This window comes from Coturnix japonica, chromosome 17 (assembly GCF_001577835.2).
Source record: "Coturnix japonica isolate 7356 chromosome 17, Coturnix japonica 2.1, whole genome shotgun sequence".
NCBI classification, from domain to species: domain Eukaryota; kingdom Metazoa; phylum Chordata; class Aves; order Galliformes; family Phasianidae; genus Coturnix; species Coturnix japonica.
In genome coordinates this window covers 8,934,286-8,950,984 of record NC_029532.1, presented here as the reverse complement: position 1 = coordinate 8,950,984, position 16,699 = coordinate 8,934,286, and the positions used below count along the sequence as shown (strand labels likewise).

Sequence of the window (16,699 nt, the reverse complement as noted above, 5' to 3'; positions counted from 1 at the left end):
AAACTGCCATTCGTTCTCAGATCACCTTTTTCCTCCCTTATTTTTTGTTAGACCTAATCGCAATCTCCCTTCCCTTCCCCTCTTCCGAAACGCACGTGGCCGGGCCGTGCCATGCCGCACTTTGCCATACCATGCCGTGAGAGAAAAAGGGGGGGGGGGGGGGGCTTTTGTTCCTGCTGCCCCGGGTTTGTGCCCACTGTCCCGGAGTGAGCTCTAGAGAGAACTCCGTGACAAAGCCATTGTGAGGCAGGCAAACTATGACCTAGTTGCCATACTGGAAACATGGTGGGATTGCTCCCATGACTGGAGTGCTGAAATGGATGGCTACAAACTCTTCAGGAAGGTTAGGCGAGGAAGGAGGGGTGGTGGCATGGCTCTCTATGTCAGGGAATGCTTTCATGTTACCGAGCTTGTGACTGGGGATGATGTGGTTGAATCCCTATGGGTAAAGACGTGCTGACAAGACAGACATCCTGGTGGGAGTCTGTTACAGACCGTGTTTTATTGTGTTTTAGCACAAAATGACAATTTCTACCCAAAATAATATTTTTGTCACAAAAATGACAATTTCTCTCCTTAATATCAATTTATGTCAAAATGTTGATATTTTTCCACATAATATCACAATTTGTCCAAGAAAAAAAAAACAACAAAACATTTTCTTTGTTAAATATCACACTTGATCCCACCAAAAAGACATTTTCTCCCCAAAATACTGCTTTTCATCCCCAAAAGAAGACATTTTCTACACAAAATTCCTCTTTTTAGCACAATATGACGCTTTCTCCCCCAAATTCCCGTTTTTCTCTCCAAAATTACAATTTCTCAACTTAATATAAATTTATGTCAAAATTTAGATATTTTCCCCACAAATATCACTATTTATCCCAGAAATAAAATGATCTCACTAAAATATCATCTGATCTCACTAAAATATCACACTTTATCAGAGGAATACTCTTTTTTCCCCCAAAACACAGCTTTTTGTCCACAAAATAATATATTTTCTTCACAAATTTACTCTTTTTAGTGCAATATGACCATTTCTCCCCAGAATTCATGTTTTTCTCTCCAAAATGGCAATTTCTCTTCTTAATATCAATTTTTGTCAAAATTTAGACAGTTTTCCCCCAAACATCACTATTTGTCACAGAAATAAAACATTTTCTCTGCTAAATATCACACTTGAACCCACCAAAAAGACATTTTCTCCCCAAAACACTGCTTTTCATCCACAAAATAAGACATTTTCAACACAAAATTCTTCTTTTTAGCATTAAATGATTATTTCAAACAAAAATAAGCATTTTTGTCTCCAAAATATGACGATTTCTCCCCTTAATATCCATTAATGTCATTATTTACACATTTTTCCCACAAATATCTCTTTTTATCCCAGAAATAACAAATTTTCTCTGATAAATATCACACTTGACCTCACCAAAGAGACATTTTCTCCTAAAAATACTGCTTTTCATCCACAAATGAAGACATATTCTAAACAAAGTTTCTCTTTTTAGTACAATATGATGCTTTCTCTCCAAAATTCCCGTTTTTCTCTCCAAAAAGACAATTGTTTAACTTAATATCAATTTATGTCAAAATTTAGATATTTTTTCCCGAAACATCCCCTGAATTTTCTCCACAAAATGCCTCTTTTTAGCACAATACGATGCTTTCTCCCCAAAATACCCTTGTTCATCTCAAAATATGACAATTTCTCCACTTAATATGTTTATTCCAAAAATTAGACGTTTTCCCTGAATATCACTATTTACCCCAGAAATAAAACCTGCTCTCTCTTAATTATCACCCTTTATCCCACCCAGAAGACTTTTTCTCCACAAAACATTGCTCTTTAGCACAGTATGATTCTTTCTCCCCAAAGTACCCTTTTTTGCCTTCAAAATACAACAATTTCTCTCCTTAATATCAGTTTATGCCAAAAATTAAACATCTTTCCCTCGAATATCAGTATTTATCCCAGAAATAATACATGTACTCTCTTAATTATCACTTTTGATCCCACCAAAAGGATTTTTTCTCTTCAAAATACTGCTTTTCATCCCCAAAAGAAGTCTTTTTTGCCATGAAGTGCCTCTTTTTAGCACAATATGATGCTATCTTCCCAAAATACCATTGTTTGTCTCCAAAATGCAATATTTTCTCAACTTAGTATCAGTTTATGCCAAAAATTAGACGTCTTTCCTCAAATATCACTATTTATCCCAGAAATAAAACATGTTCTCTCTTAATTATCAGTCTTGATCCCACCAAAAAGACATTTTCTTCCCAGAATACTACTTTTCATCCCCAAAAGAATAATTTTTTGCCACAAAGTATGATGCTTTTTCCCCAAAATATCCTTATTACTCTTTAAAATATATTATATTACATATATAATATGTGTGTGTGTATATATATATATATATATATATAATATATTATGTTATATTATATGTGATATTACATTATATTATATTATATTATATTATATTATATTATATTATATTATATTATATTATATTATATTATATTATATTATATTATATTATATTACTTAGCTTCAATTCTAATCATATTGTATTATAGTATGTTATCTGGCCCCACTACGCATGCGCCTTAGTCAACATAGCAATACGCATGTGCCAATGAGCAATACTCAACACACCGTTACATACGCCATCCTGACACAGCGCTGCGCGTGCGCGGATTATCTGCGCAGAGGGACGAGAAAGTTACGCTACTAACGCAGGGTTGCGCGCCTGCGCCGTGCGGCACCAAACGGAAACGGCCGCAGTTCCATGAATTGGCCACACGGGGGCGGAAAGAGACCGCGGAGAAGTAGTCAGACTTGATTGATGCGTCCGTGCTGACCCGGTCTGTCGTGATGACGGGAAAAGCACGTCGGAAAGGAAAGGGAAAGGGAAAAAAAAAAAGGGAAAGGGAAAGGGAGAGAGAAAGGGAAAGGAAAACTTATCCAAACACAGGACTCCTGTGCTGAGTGCTTATGAACACCTGTAGAAAATGATCGAATTGATGTTGCCAGCATCTCTTCTGTTGCTGTCTAGCACCAAAATCTGCCAAGCAAATGTAATGAAAATGAAATGAAGGCCCTCAGCTTGTGAAAGGGAGGGTTGCTGGCAAAGATGCATTTCACGGCGGAGTTACTGGGAGTTGAGCCTTGCCAGTGGATCAGTGGCCCCGTCGTTGCATTTCAGCCACTCAGCAGTTTGTACCCTCCCGTGATAGTTGCTGGTGGCTGTAAATCACTGCAATCTGCATTTTACTTGGTCTCGTGCATGATGTGTAAGAAGTGTTCTTCCTAAATCAATTCCAGATCCACCCAAGTTGGGGTATGTTTATCCTCAGAGAACCTGCATCCACTTACCATGTCTGAGCAGTATCCAAATACATCTGCGTGCCTTTTACTTCAACCACAGATTCTTTCCTTTTTATATACTTAAGCATTCAGCATACTGGAATATCAAGTACTTGTATTAAACTTTGCCAATAAATAAGGCCTTTTGATAAGATCATGTGATGAGCAGGAAGGTAGGGTGGCTTCCATTGACTATGTGTGTTAGTTTCATGCAAATTAAGTGATGTAAAAAGTGTGTGCCAGCGGTCCTGTGCTTTGATTTTGCAGATGAACTTTTCTGTTGGCAGACATGGCATTTTTTTTCCTGTATACAAACACTGTGTATCATAAGGATTATTTTCTTAATGATATTCAGAAATCATTGGGCGCACTTCAGATATAATTTCTTCTGGAAAACTAAGCTGAAGTTAAGCAATGTGGGTAACAGCAGAACTATGGTTTTCTTTTGTTGTCTCCATTTGTATTGTGATTTGCGAGCAATCTCCTGAAGGATTTATCCATTGTAAGGTTTGAGTTGGATGACTTTGTCATTGGGAAGTGATGTTGGGGTTTCACTGGGGGGTGATATCAAGGAGCGATGCTGGGCAGTGACACTGTTGGGGTGCTGTATCTGGGGTCCTAAAGGCTCCCAGCTGAAGAACAGTCCTGGGATGGAAGAAAGAATTCTGATCGTTTGAATGGAACTGCTGTTTGTGGCTGTGGTCACAAAGAACTTGCTTTGTAGAGAGAGCTGACCTTGGTAGTTGGTCTTGTCTATGACAAGGCTTGTTTGGCAAGCAGTTGTTCCACTCTGGCTCCATTCCATGCACTGGCCACACAGGTATGGGGAGCAATGGAACAAACCCTGCAGACCCTGGGGAGAATCAAAGCAGGAGAGAGGCTGTGGTGCAGGAGAGAGGAAAAGTGCACTTTGAAGCAGGAGATGCCCTGCTGGCACTGCCTATTGCATCCACCACCAGCATGTTCCTTCTCTCTCCTTTTAGGCAGTTTGTTGTCTCTCCAGGGTCAGTAAGTTGTAGTGCACTTCCTTGGGGAGTTCCTGCTTGCCGCTTACTGGGATTATCTAAAATAAGTTACTGCATGTGTGTGAGGGTGTGTATATCAAACAGAACTCGTAACGCTCTGTGCTGCTCCAAGTGTGCAGTTTGCTTCCCCCTGCTCCTGAGACTCAAATGTATATGCATTATATAGTGTGGCATGCTGTTTTTTCCAGAGCTCGTCACTGTGCTTTATGGCATCCCACTGGCTTGGCACAGATTTCTCCACTGCACCACCCTTGCTTTCTCTGAGTGTTTTCCTTGCTTTGCCCCATCTTTTCTCAGAAAATACTGCAGAGGGCTACCATTTGGGCTGTATTGCGCCTCTTCATCATCTCCCTCTGTAGCATGGGAGCACAGAAGCAGATTGTGTGTGGAGGGGTCAGACTGGGGGGAGGCAATTCCCTCGGCGGGGTCTGAGTGGCGAGGCCAGGGCCCAAACCCGAGTAAAGCAAAGGCTGCCCGGGTTTGCTGGTCCTCGCTCGGGCTCCGTACGTACAACGTCAGCGCTGCCTTTGCGGCCGGTGCCGCAGCCCCACGGGCTCTAGGACCTGTGCTGGGCAGCCCGCGCCATGCTGCGCAGCGCAACGGCCCTGCACCGCCGAGCGCCGCACCAACGCGCGGCCCCCACCCGTGGTCTCCGTGGCCGCTCACCCGAGCAGGGAGCGCCGGGGCGCCGCGGCGGAAGTTTGTCCCGATGCCGCTGTCAGGTGCGCCGGGCAGCTTCACCGCCAGCTGCTGCTGGTGCCCGGCGCCTCTGAGCGTCCTCTGGTAACTACCTGTCTCGGCGCCGGATGAGAGCAGCGGCCGCCGTTCCGGTAGCGCGGGCTGTGGGCGGGCCGCGGGCGCAGCGCTCCGCGGTAGAGCTGCCGGAGGGCGGCCAGGCCGGCGGGTGGCTGCGGTTCGTGCCCGAAAGGGGCGGACGAGCTGTGTGTGCTCACCGCTCATCGGCAGCGGCCTGCACGGCTTGGTGTGACCCTGAAGCGTGAGGCTACAGAACAGATGGCTTCGGGTATGGGTTTAAAATAAACCGGCAAAGAGGAGATCTAACCCGAATGAGGTCTGTGGGTGAACTGGACAGGCTTTGATAAGGCTGTGCTGTCTACTGATTGTGTGAACATATACATATATATGCGAATATATGTGTATATATGAATACATTCAGTTGTACACATACTCTCAGAGGCGTAAGAAAGGCTTGCCTGCAGGGAAAGAGAGTCTTTTTGTCTTGCCTTACATATTGCAATAGTATCATTTGAGATGCATAGATGACTTTTTCCATTTGGAAGATTTAGGATGTTTTAAAAGTAAGTATATTATTTTGTTTTCTTAAAATTACTGTTTTCTCTAAAATCGAGTATATCATGTGAATTTTTCAGTGCATTTGAGAAGGTAATTACTTTAGTTTTATCTATGTAAGATAATGTGGGGTATTTTTTAAGCTTTTTTTTTTTTAAGCTAAGTGGTTTTTTTCCCCACCCATAAGCTACACACTTTGTTTATCAGCCTTCTTAAAAAACATGAATCAAAGCTTACCCCCATGTTGAAATTCAATTATTTATTTTAAAACAGGCATTGTACATTGGGATTTATTTGATTGACTGGGTTTTGTTTAGGTTTTCATCCCTTATTGCATCAGCTGTGCAATTGCAAAAGCACCCTCTTCTTTTTTTCAAAGAGCTTTTTCATCTAGAAAACTAAATTCTCTGTCACCTACAGAGAATCTGCTTTTCTGTTTGGTGTCAGATGTGGTGGCTGCACTTTAGAGAATGCTACTGTAGTACTTCTCTTTCCTTACTTTTAAGTAAAAATATTATTTTAGTATTTATTTACTAAAGGCCCGGAGCATCTCCTGTATGAGGAAAGGCCGAGAGATCTGACTTTGTTCAGCCTAGAGAAGAGTGAGAGATGATCTCGTCGACATTCATAAATACCTAAAGTGCAGGAGCTGAATGAATGATGCCAGGTTCTATTTGTGGTGTGCAGGAACAGGACACTGGGCAAAAACCAAAACAGAGGAAGTTCCATACAAACAGGAGTAAGAGCTGCTTTACTGCGGGGGGGACAGAGCAGTGGAATGGGCTGTCCAGGCAGCTTGTGGAGTCTCCTTCTCTGGAGACATTTAAAACCTGCCTGAATGCTGCCTGTGCAACCAATTCCAGGGAAACCGATACAAGCAGGGGGCTGGAATAGGTGAGCTTTCAGGGTCCCTTCCCCCCTTTATGATTACACAGTACTGCTTCTGTGTGCTTCAGAAGATGATGTCCTACATATCACCAGCAGAGAATTACTAAATGATGTGGCTCTGGAGGGATCATCTGTGCTTAGAAGTGTCACTAAAAGTGTGGTTGTGCTCTTTCAGGAAAGTCAGGGAGATAAAGCTTATGGGTAGAGTTGTTTTGAAATTGGCTGGTATCATTCTTTGTCAGATGGACCAGCTGTATTCATTTCTGTGTCATGGTCTTGTAATGTTTGCTATGGGTATTCCACATCATAACATCATGCAGAGCACAGAGAAGAACTACACGTCCCAGATGACCTCATGGTCAGAAAGGGAGATACGTTATGGAAGTGATGCTCACTCTCTCTCACTCCTGGCAGTGGGTGTGGGTATGCTTCCAAGCCGTGCGCCTTCCATTTCAAAGTAGGCTTCTCAGTCTTCAGAAACCTCTCTGTTATTTTACTGGATTTATTGGCCTCAATTTCAATTGGATTGTATTATACTGTGTTATCTTGCGTTCCAATATCATAGTTAGTAAAGTAAGTTTTCATCCTTAGATCATTGCGGCTGCTCTGTTTGTTTCCTTGAGCCCAGCTCCCATCTCCCTACCCCTTCCCCTTTTCCCTTCCCATTTTTGGGGTCAGGGAGCCCATGGGCCTACTGCCCCCCTGTCATGAGCATAGATTGATCCAGATAACTCTGACAGTCTGCAATAACTTCCCAAGTACATTCCCTGTCTGCAAAATGCTGAGAATCCCTTCTGGTCAGAATTTTGTCAGGAAGTAAGACTTGCTTCACAAGGCCTTAACAAAAATAATGAGGGTTCTTTAAGAGAAGTGTAGCACAATTTGAAGTTGCAGACACTACAGATGTCACAAATCTGGTGAACTAAGCCTTTTGTTGGTATTTATATAAATCATACAAAATGAAATGCCATTATAAAGGCAGAATTAGATTAAGGGGAATTACGTTATGGAAATTAAACAGAGAAAGTAATGAGTTTTTTCTTGACGTTTAAGATTCATTACACGCTGAGTCAGAGAATCATCGAAGCGGTGGCATCATACAGAAATCTGATGTGCTGATCTTTTCCATTCAGAGCATCTGTGTTTGGATTCTATCCTGGCTGGAATTCTTACATGCTGTTGAATTTTATGGTACCAGACAGATGCTGGTTTTCAGGTGACTACTTAGAAAGGCATTGATTAAGAAAAAAATGTCGTTTGAAAAGTTAAAGCGAATCTTCAATAGTGTTGTAATTTCTAAAGTCTATGTAGAGGCAGAGTTTCTTTCTTTTCTGTTTAAAACAGGTGATTGTGTTCTAAATGTTAATATTTTCATTTTAGGATGACAGGGAAGTACCAAAGAGCAAATTCTTAAGTTTGAGTGAACGTGTGTGTTCATTTTAACTATTTTACATCTGCTGCACAGAAAGGAAGGGGAATAGGGTAAATGACAACTTCAATAAAGTGAGAGTGAAATAACTTAAGTGATAGGTTCCTTATGTGTCGTTATTTCCATAGAAGTAGATTCTTCTTAAGGTGCAAGAGAAGGGAATTCTTGTTTGTGGAAAGCCTGTAAAGGAACGGAGATGCTCAGGGAGAAGGAAAGTCGTGGGATAGTACAAAATGTTGAGTAGGATTAAATATTGTTATTTTTTTCAATAAAGATTTTTGTTTCACTACTGTAGAAACTGCTTTGAAGCTGTTCTACTGGCAATGTCTTCTTCACTAGGGCGCTTTGATATTCCAGCAGTCAGCCTCGAGTTTCAAGTGTTGTTAGATGAAAATTAATTTCAGTTGGCATGTAGAATATATAAAGTTTGGTTTGCAGATTTGTGTTATGGAAGTTAGGTTACGATGCAATTAAATCCATACACGTAGTCGACAAAAACACTACGTTATTCTTTGCAAGGTATTATTTTATAAGGCTAAAAACAATTCTTTCCATTGAGTTCTAAAACTGGGAGATCTTTCCCATACACATGTAGTTAACTTTAGTTGTTCACTGAGCATCCTGTTCTACACTTGGATGCAATCGTTGGATGTCTGCAGATTCCTGTGACTTTCAGACACGGATATCGCTTGGGGACAGCGATTTGCTTCTCTAGTAACAGAAGTCGTTGTTATGTGAGAGGCGGCTGAATCGATAAGGATTCTCCTGTGCAGACCTGAGTCTGCAGCTGCCGAACTGCCGATGTCTGCCCGACAGGGGACCTCCGTCTGGCAGCGCCGGCCGGGCCGCCCGCTCTCTGTGGTGCCTACAGCTCCCGGCGCTCTTCGCGGCGGCGCGACTCCGAGCGCGAAGTCCGAGCGGCTCGCGCAGCATTGCGGGCGCGCGCGCGCGAGGCGCTTGTGCGTCCGTGCAGCGGGATGTGTGAGGGGCTCGCTCGTCGTCTCTCTCGAGGGAGACGGAACGTTGGGAGCGACGCCGAAGCGGTGAGGTCCCGTCCTCGCCGCCCGCATGGAGCTGAGCAGCGCGGAGGCGGTGTCCACCCGGTTCCTTGGCCTTACTCAGCGGTACTGGAGCCAGCGAGGCGGCTCGGGCGGGGCGCGGTGTTGCGCGGGCTCGCGCTTATCGATGACGGAGATACGGTGTTGTGTCGGTGTTGTGTCGGTGCTGTGCGGGGGGCCTGGGGGTGGGGGCTGGCGGCCTTGCGAAGGGGCGGCGCTGCAGAGGCTCCCGGCCGCTGACCCGCCGAGGGCTGCGAGCCCGGAGCTCGGCCGCTGCCTCTGGGGTCGCTGCCGGTGGCTCGAGTGGAGCCGGTGGGACACCCGCGGGCCGGGGCTCGCAGCTTGTTTGGCGTCGCGCTCGTGCAAACAGATGCCGGTAGGAGACCTGCGATTACTGGGTTATTTAGCGTGCTTATGTCTGTGCCTGCCTCTTAGATGACAATACATTAACCAGTTCGGTATGTCGAAGGGCTGGCAGGTAAAGATGTGTAAGTAAGGAGACAGAGGGCATGCAGGTTATGACTTTGTTATCAAACAGTTGCAATGTGCAAGCTCACCTTTCTCCGTCACAGCTCTTACCCCCCAAACCTCCTGTAGGTAATGCGCTTTTAGGTGTCAAAGTCCTAAAACACAAGACGTGACACTAAAGTGGTAAGAATATCTGTCTTTAAGTTTAGATTACAGAATACATGAAAGCTTGCTTTGCCATTTGGCTTTCAGGACGGTTAAAGTTTGTAAGAGCTTCTGATGAAATGGAAGGAAGCTTGTCCTCTTTCCTCATCAGTTAGGATACAGTTGGACAGCAGAACCCTTGTTTGCAAACAAGCGAGAGAGGGAAATAGAATGTGCTCCATGTACTGTACAAATGTGTTTTAAACTGTTACATTTGATTTCTTGTTTCTCATCTGTATTAAAACATGTGGCAATGTAAGTAAACTCTAATTTTGAGTTTGAACCACAAGGAAGCTAGCATGTATTTCAGTGCTGGCAGTTTGCCCTAATACACTTTGGTGTATACTGGCGTAACTGGAGCAAGTGTTTTTCTAGCGTAGGTCAGGTGAAGACACGGGAAGGATGTAATCTAACGAAGAAAATTAGTAAGAAAAACTAATAGTAATGACAGCATATTTTTTAAATGAGATGATGTGGTAAGTCGGAGAGTTGATGAGAAAAGTCTCTGCTGGAATGGAAATGCTAAAGAAGCACATGCACCAGAATTCACTGTGGAATATGTGCACAAAACTGTGCCAACAGAGGTTCAGAGTGGATGCTAGAATAAATCTCTCTACTGTGAGAGTGAACTGGCACTGTAACAGGCTTCCTAGTGAGGTCATTAATGTTCCATGCCTGTTGGTGTTTGAGAGGCATTTAGTTAGTACTCTTAACAATATAATTAACTTCTTATTATAGTGGAAATGCAAAAAAATAAAAATAACATCCAGTAACCACACTCAGATCGTTACTTCCCAGGCTGTTTATATGGGCTACCAGGCATATATGTTAATATCTATTTTACATTTTTCTATTTCTAAATTGTTTAGAAGTCCTGCCCTCCATTGCCTTGATAACCTGTGATTCTGTTACATTAGTGTGCTTGTCGGTCGTATACCTGGAACAATTTTCTTGTCATACAGTGTTTATTTTTGAATATTATTTCATATTTTATTTCTGAAGCTGTTAATTAGCATCTGATCGTATTATCTCTGTAGTATTAATACACTGTGAGGGGAGTTCAACTTTCAGTCTGCTGAGGTATAGGATTTAGTTTCTGTGCATGCAGATAGTTGTAAAATGCCTTTGTAATTCTCCAGCTTTATTCTTCAGATAACTCATCAGATGACATTTTTCTCTAGTTTCACCTACTTTGAGGTTAGCTTTTATTAAGGCAGGAGGGAGTTCACAGCATACAAGCATCCAAGGCTGGGCTGGATGGAGCTCTGAGCAGCCTGGTTGAGCGGGAATTATCCCTGCCACCCCCTCTGCTACCAGAACTGAGTGATCTTAAAGGTCTTTTCCAACCATTCTATGATTCTTTGTATTTCTTCATTTCATCAAAGACTAAACTCAGAACGTCAAAGGTCAGCAACAACAAAGTTTGCTTGTCTGACTCTAATACTGACAGTAGCAAATGCTCGTTGACTAAAATTGCTTTTACAGTGATTACCAAGCACACCTGGCCATAGGAATGAATTGAATAAAACTAAAGCAGCACACAGAGAAAATCCTATCACTAGTACATTTACCCAGATTTTCTGTAGAAGTCAAAATATCATGTAAAATGCTCGGTGTCTTAGAATGTATTGCAATTGAGGTATTCAGTTTCCTCCGTGAAGCATATGCCAAGCTTCGCATAAACTGCAGAATGCAGGAACTTAAAACATAATGCATGGAATACAATTTTTGATCTGTGCTTTCCAGATTCTCCCCAAGAAAAAAAGTGGTTTAATCTTGTATGAAATTAAACTTCAGAACTCTTTGTTCTAAGGGAGGGAGAAAAAAAAGTCAGATTTTTGTCTGTATGGGTGCTTGTCTTGAAATGCTTTTCTTTTATGTTACCTTCTGCAAGAAAAAAAGTGAAAACTCAGGAGGAACAGTTGATTTTTTATTTTTCTTAAGTGCACACCACACTGAAGTAAAGTGTGTTTCATATACTTCCCTTCAGATGATGGAAAGAGGATGCATGTGCAAGACAATGTAAGGCACACACCTTGTAAATTGCATGTGTGAAAGGAGGGTAAAGTGAGACCATCTCAAACAGTTTTGACAGTTCAAGTATGTAAATTATTGCTACAAAGAACAGTGAATGAAAGTTAACTGTAGTAGATGAAGTACTGTGCACAGGCACACTCAGGAATCGCAGTGCTCTGGGCTGTCTTCTCCGATTGAGGGGGCATATGTGCTGCTGTTTGCTGCAGCTTCCATGCAGCAGTGTGGAGCTTTTACAGGAGAAGTTGAATTCACAGGTCCAGTAGCAACAGCAGTAAGTCTAAAGAAGAAGAAAGTATTACATGTGGAGTGCATGGTCACTACAGACTAGAACTTTTGTGTGCTTATTTATGCGCATGCTTCGTGACCTAAGAAAAAGGGGTGCTGTTTATTTCCATTTAAGATTGCTTCATCAGTCCTGACGTGTGAGCTGGGTGGGCATGCAATACTGTTGACCAAAGTTGGCAGAATGGCTGGGCCCAGAGTGTTGTCATCAGTGGTGCAAAGTCTGGTTGGAGACCAGTTACTAGTGGAGTATTCCAGGAGTCAGTACTGGATCCAGCAGTGTTTGACATTTTTATTAATGATTTGGATGTCTGAGCAAAATGTACCTGAGAGGAGTGGCAGATAGAGCACAGGGTTGTGCTGCCATCCAGGGAGACCACAACAAGCTGGAGAAACAGACTAACGAACTTCTTATGCCAAGACAAGATGCATTTGACCTCTTGAAGCACAAGAACTGGTTTTGTCTAAACATCAGGAAGCATTTTTCTGTATGAATGATGGAGCACTGGCACAATCTGCTCAAAGGCTTTCTCTCCTTTTTGTCTGCTTCTTTTTCCGCAGTGGAGGAAGAGGAGGACTTTTTGTTTTCAGTTACAGTGTAAGCTTTTTAGACCACAGGCTTCAATATTTATTTTCTCTCAAATGAGACTCCTTAATATTTGGGTCTCCGAAGAGTACTTCATAGGTAAGGTCAAATTGTAGTTGGTTTGGTGGCAAGGGTTCTTAGATCACAACCCAAGGCCCCCCCCTTTTTTTTGCCTGTAGCAGACTTTTCCCTTTCCTGCTGTGCATGTTCCCAATATGAGATTGTACTCTTCTCTTGGAAAGTGTTTCATTGCGATCCTCAGAAAAATTAGGATTATTAACTGTTCACATTCAAGCATAAGTTTGTTGTGCAGGTAACCGAAAGCTGAAAGTTTAAGCTTATATTTGTGTTTATATATGTTTTGCTAGTGGAAGGGTCACAGGCGCCAAGTTAAAGAAGTGCGTTTATCTTTACTGAAGTTTAAAACAATGAGATAAGAAGTGAAATTATATGACAAGAATAAAACAGAACAAGGCAGTGCAACTAACTGTTACTACGTGAGGATAGTAATTGTGATTAAGAAATACACATTACCAATTGCCCTAATACTTTACCATTGTCCAGATCTGCTGCTGCTGGGGAGCCCCAGTTGCAGCAAGGATTTGGAGAGCCTTTTCCAGCAACTGGGAGGTCTTATGCTGTGCACCCACTTGTAGGTGAGGTCTCCAGCTTCACTGCAAGAAAGTTCAGCTTTTATACTGTTGAATAAACAAGTTTACGTGACAATTAGGTGGAAACATCTGATTTCATTCTCCCTTTGGATTTCACCTCAAGCCTTGCCAGGGCTCAAGGAGGAACCAAATAGGTTTGTGTGCTCATAGGCCTTAACACTATGCTTCTAAACAAGGAAGGGTTAATACATTCTCAGAATGTTTTATCTAAGCTACATCTCTTGCTAATGAGATGTTTTGTTCAAGATACATATTTCGCTAATGATCACACATATTTTGCTGATGTTCAGATACTGATGATGCATAACGCTGAGTTGTGAAATTGACCTGAGGTCAACTTGGATTCCAGGCCTACTGTTCAGCCTGTGATTATGGTTCCAACTGAGAGATTGTTTTGGAGCTTTTTAAAATCATGTATAATGTGAATTATCCTTGTTTCCTATTGGCAACTGTCACTGCTGATACTGTGGGATGTATGTGTACATAGATGGCAGAACTGTGGCTTCATTGCCTTCAGAGGCAGTGGGGTTATTTTAATTGGAAAAGAAGAAAAAAAAGAATCTCCATTAAGGCTGACAGTGGAGTAAACCATAAGTTATGATAGGGTGACTGAGTTGCTAGCCTTGGCACTGACCAATTAGTCAAAGTTCTTGTTCTGTTTGCATCTGAAAATTTATTTAGCTTGTAACATGTACAACTAAGCCTTCTGTTACAAATATGGGAGGCTTAGTGTTTATAGTTAGAGGAGGTGTTTGCCATCTGTTTCAAGCTCGTGAAGTACATGCTGATTTGCTTAATGAGATGCAGTGTTTTAAGATGGTAGTGCATGTGGACTTTGAATATGGAATTCAACATTTCCCTTTGCTTGCATGATAGTTTTATCTTTGTAAATGTTATAGGTGGAGGAAACCAATCAATGTTGTTTCTTTGTTAAGCTTTTGAATTAAAATAATTGCTTAATTGTTGTATATATTAAAAAAAAAGTTTCTGGGGGAAAAAAAAAAGTAGCAGCATATTGAGCAAAGCTTATTGAACGTCTTGCAGTTGTCCTGTTTAAACCACTACATTTTTCTTCCCTTAAATTGAACGTAGTTGTCAAATGCACTTAAAAGCTGCTTTGGAATTCTAAATTGGTCACATTGTGACTAGATATTTAATTTAATCGTAGATTTTGCTTCCAGTGAAGACACAGACATTTCTGTTCTTTTGGCAGTACTATGAAAGCCAGACTGCAATGGCCGCTACACTGTGCATATTGTAAGGAGATTTCCCTGCAATAATGTACTTATGCACTGCCAGCCTTGTTCAGCAGGGCTGACGTTTGTTAATGGCAGTGTGTAGTGTTACATGAGATCTACGGCTTGTTGAATGTGTGTACTGATGAAGCATTTCTGTTCCAGCTCAGTCTCTGAAGATCTCGGTTGCAGGCGTGGAGAGTTTAGCAGGAAGCACTATGGGTCTGTGGAGCTTGTAAGTTTATTTGCCCATCCTTTAATTTAAACAGTTTTTAATGCAGAACACAAATCCTTTTCATTTCCAGGTAACAAATTGCATCTAGTTTGGCAAATGTTTATTCTAAGCTTGACTGGAAAATTATAAGGTAATAAAAAGAGACGAGAACAGCTGTATTAGATGTGCTATGAAATGTTTTTACAGCCTTCCTATAGGAAACTTTAATGGGACAGAAAAAATTATGTAAATATCCTGCGTACCCCACCACATTATTCAGAAAGGTGGGGATTGATCTATGTTTCCTCCTATAAGCTCAAAACTGCAAAATACTAGTTATATTTGGTAAAGCATTTGTAATTATTTTTTACGCAGTTTAAAGTTGTTTTACAGTTTAAAGCTGTGCGCATGCTTATGTTGTGTTAATGTAAGTATGCATGTGTCTGATTTTGTGTGTACTTGCCTCTGAGTACTGGGAAGGGATATAAAATTAAAAGAACCAGACAAAATAATAATACTAAAAATCCCTAAAATCTGACCGTTTTTCTGAGTATTCTTCAAAGATTAACTTGGAAGTTAGTATTTTCTTATATAGACCTTCCTTCTCCATTGTGAAAATAGAAGTATGTCAGCTAAAATAAGATCATCCTGTATACAGTCGTAATGAAACGTGCATAAACTGTTGTATTAGCTATGGTTGTAATTTCATGTTCTTGGGTATTTATGAATATCGATGATTCAAATGTAAATTGGTGGCTTAGTTTCTGGAGGTTGCACTGCAAGAACACCAGACATCTATCTTGGCATTCCATGTATTAGTTGTATTCACGTCAAAAAGGCAGTTAAACCGCTTTAAATGCTGAGAGGCACTTTTGTTCCCAGTGAGCTCCTCTCCATGGACTACAGTGTGTATATCTGCTCAGATATGTTACACTGTGGGATGCAAGAGGACAGCCTGCTCCACTATGATCATGTCACTGATTGCTCAGGGACATGATTTAGCAGAGGGCTGTTAGTTAGGGTAGTATTGTTAGGTCAAGGTTGGACTCGATGATCTTTAAGGTCTTTTCCAACCTGAGTGATTCTATCATCTTCATGGGCAGCAGAGGATCTTCTGCACCAACATTTTTTCTACCTCTTTCATGCACCTGGGTGTCTGTAGGATCCTTTCTCTCTCTTCTTCATTTCCTTCTCCCAGCTGCTGTTGGGCAGCAGTTTTTTTCCTTCTTAAATCTGTTCTCCCAGAGGCACAACCAGTGTTGCTTATTGGCTCAGCTTTGGCCAGCAGTGGGTCCCTTTTGGAGCTGGTTGGACTGGCTCTTCTCTAACATAGAATAGCTTCTGGACTCTTCTTGCAGAGGCCAGTCCTGCAGTCTTTGCACCTGCCTCCCTCTCTCCTTCCCCTCCCCCAACAATTGCTCAATTATTTCCACCTTTTATTTATTACAGCACATATATTTTGTCTCTCCCCTAAATACTTTCTCCAGTTTTCTTCCTATTGGTCTAGTATGACCAGTCGTCTGGATAAATTCTCTTACAGTTCGTATCAGGCAACGCAGCTTCAGATCTGTCCAAAGCAAGTGGCCAGCAGAACTACAAAACACTATGATAACTCTTCCACCAGATAAAGAGAGCGTTATCCTGTAATAACACAGATTGCTAGGTGGAAGCGAGAAATGATCTGCCATTGCATTTTTGTTCAGATCCCTTTTCTTAAGTTTGGTATGGTATCTGACAGGTTTGTGGTTTTTTTTACTGTTTTGAGAGGGGTAACATACAGTGTTATTGTTAGATGATCTTTGCAAGAAAAAACACATTCTCTTCTTCACTGCCTCTTGTCTTGTATGGATCCTAAGCAGCATTGTTGAACTCAGCAGAAGTGTCACGTTATCTCATTTTGTAAACTTTT

General features: G+C 41.8%; 1 protein-coding gene across 9 annotated transcripts in view; it reads left to right on the top strand.

Annotated features, from left to right (window-relative positions):
* Positions 1–262: 262 nt before the first annotated feature.
* GARNL3 (GTPase activating Rap/RanGAP domain like 3) overlaps positions 263–16,699 on the top strand; it is a 49,716-nt gene continuing 33,279 nt past the window's right edge. For 2 of the 9 annotated variants that reach the window (XM_032448038.1, XM_015879482.1), the window contains exons 1-2: positions 8,947–9,159; positions 14,742–14,811. In XM_032448038.1, coding sequence (XP_032303929.1) covers positions 9,104–9,159; positions 14,742–14,811 — 126 coding nt within the window. In that variant the 5' untranslated portion in view covers positions 8,947–9,103. Of the gene's footprint in view, positions 344–5,036; positions 5,191–5,460; positions 5,480–8,946; positions 9,160–9,508; positions 14,599–14,741; positions 14,812–16,699 lie in introns of those variants that run through there. The other 7 variants (XM_032448039.1, XM_032448036.1, XM_032448037.1 and 4 more) reach the window with 7 other exon arrangements.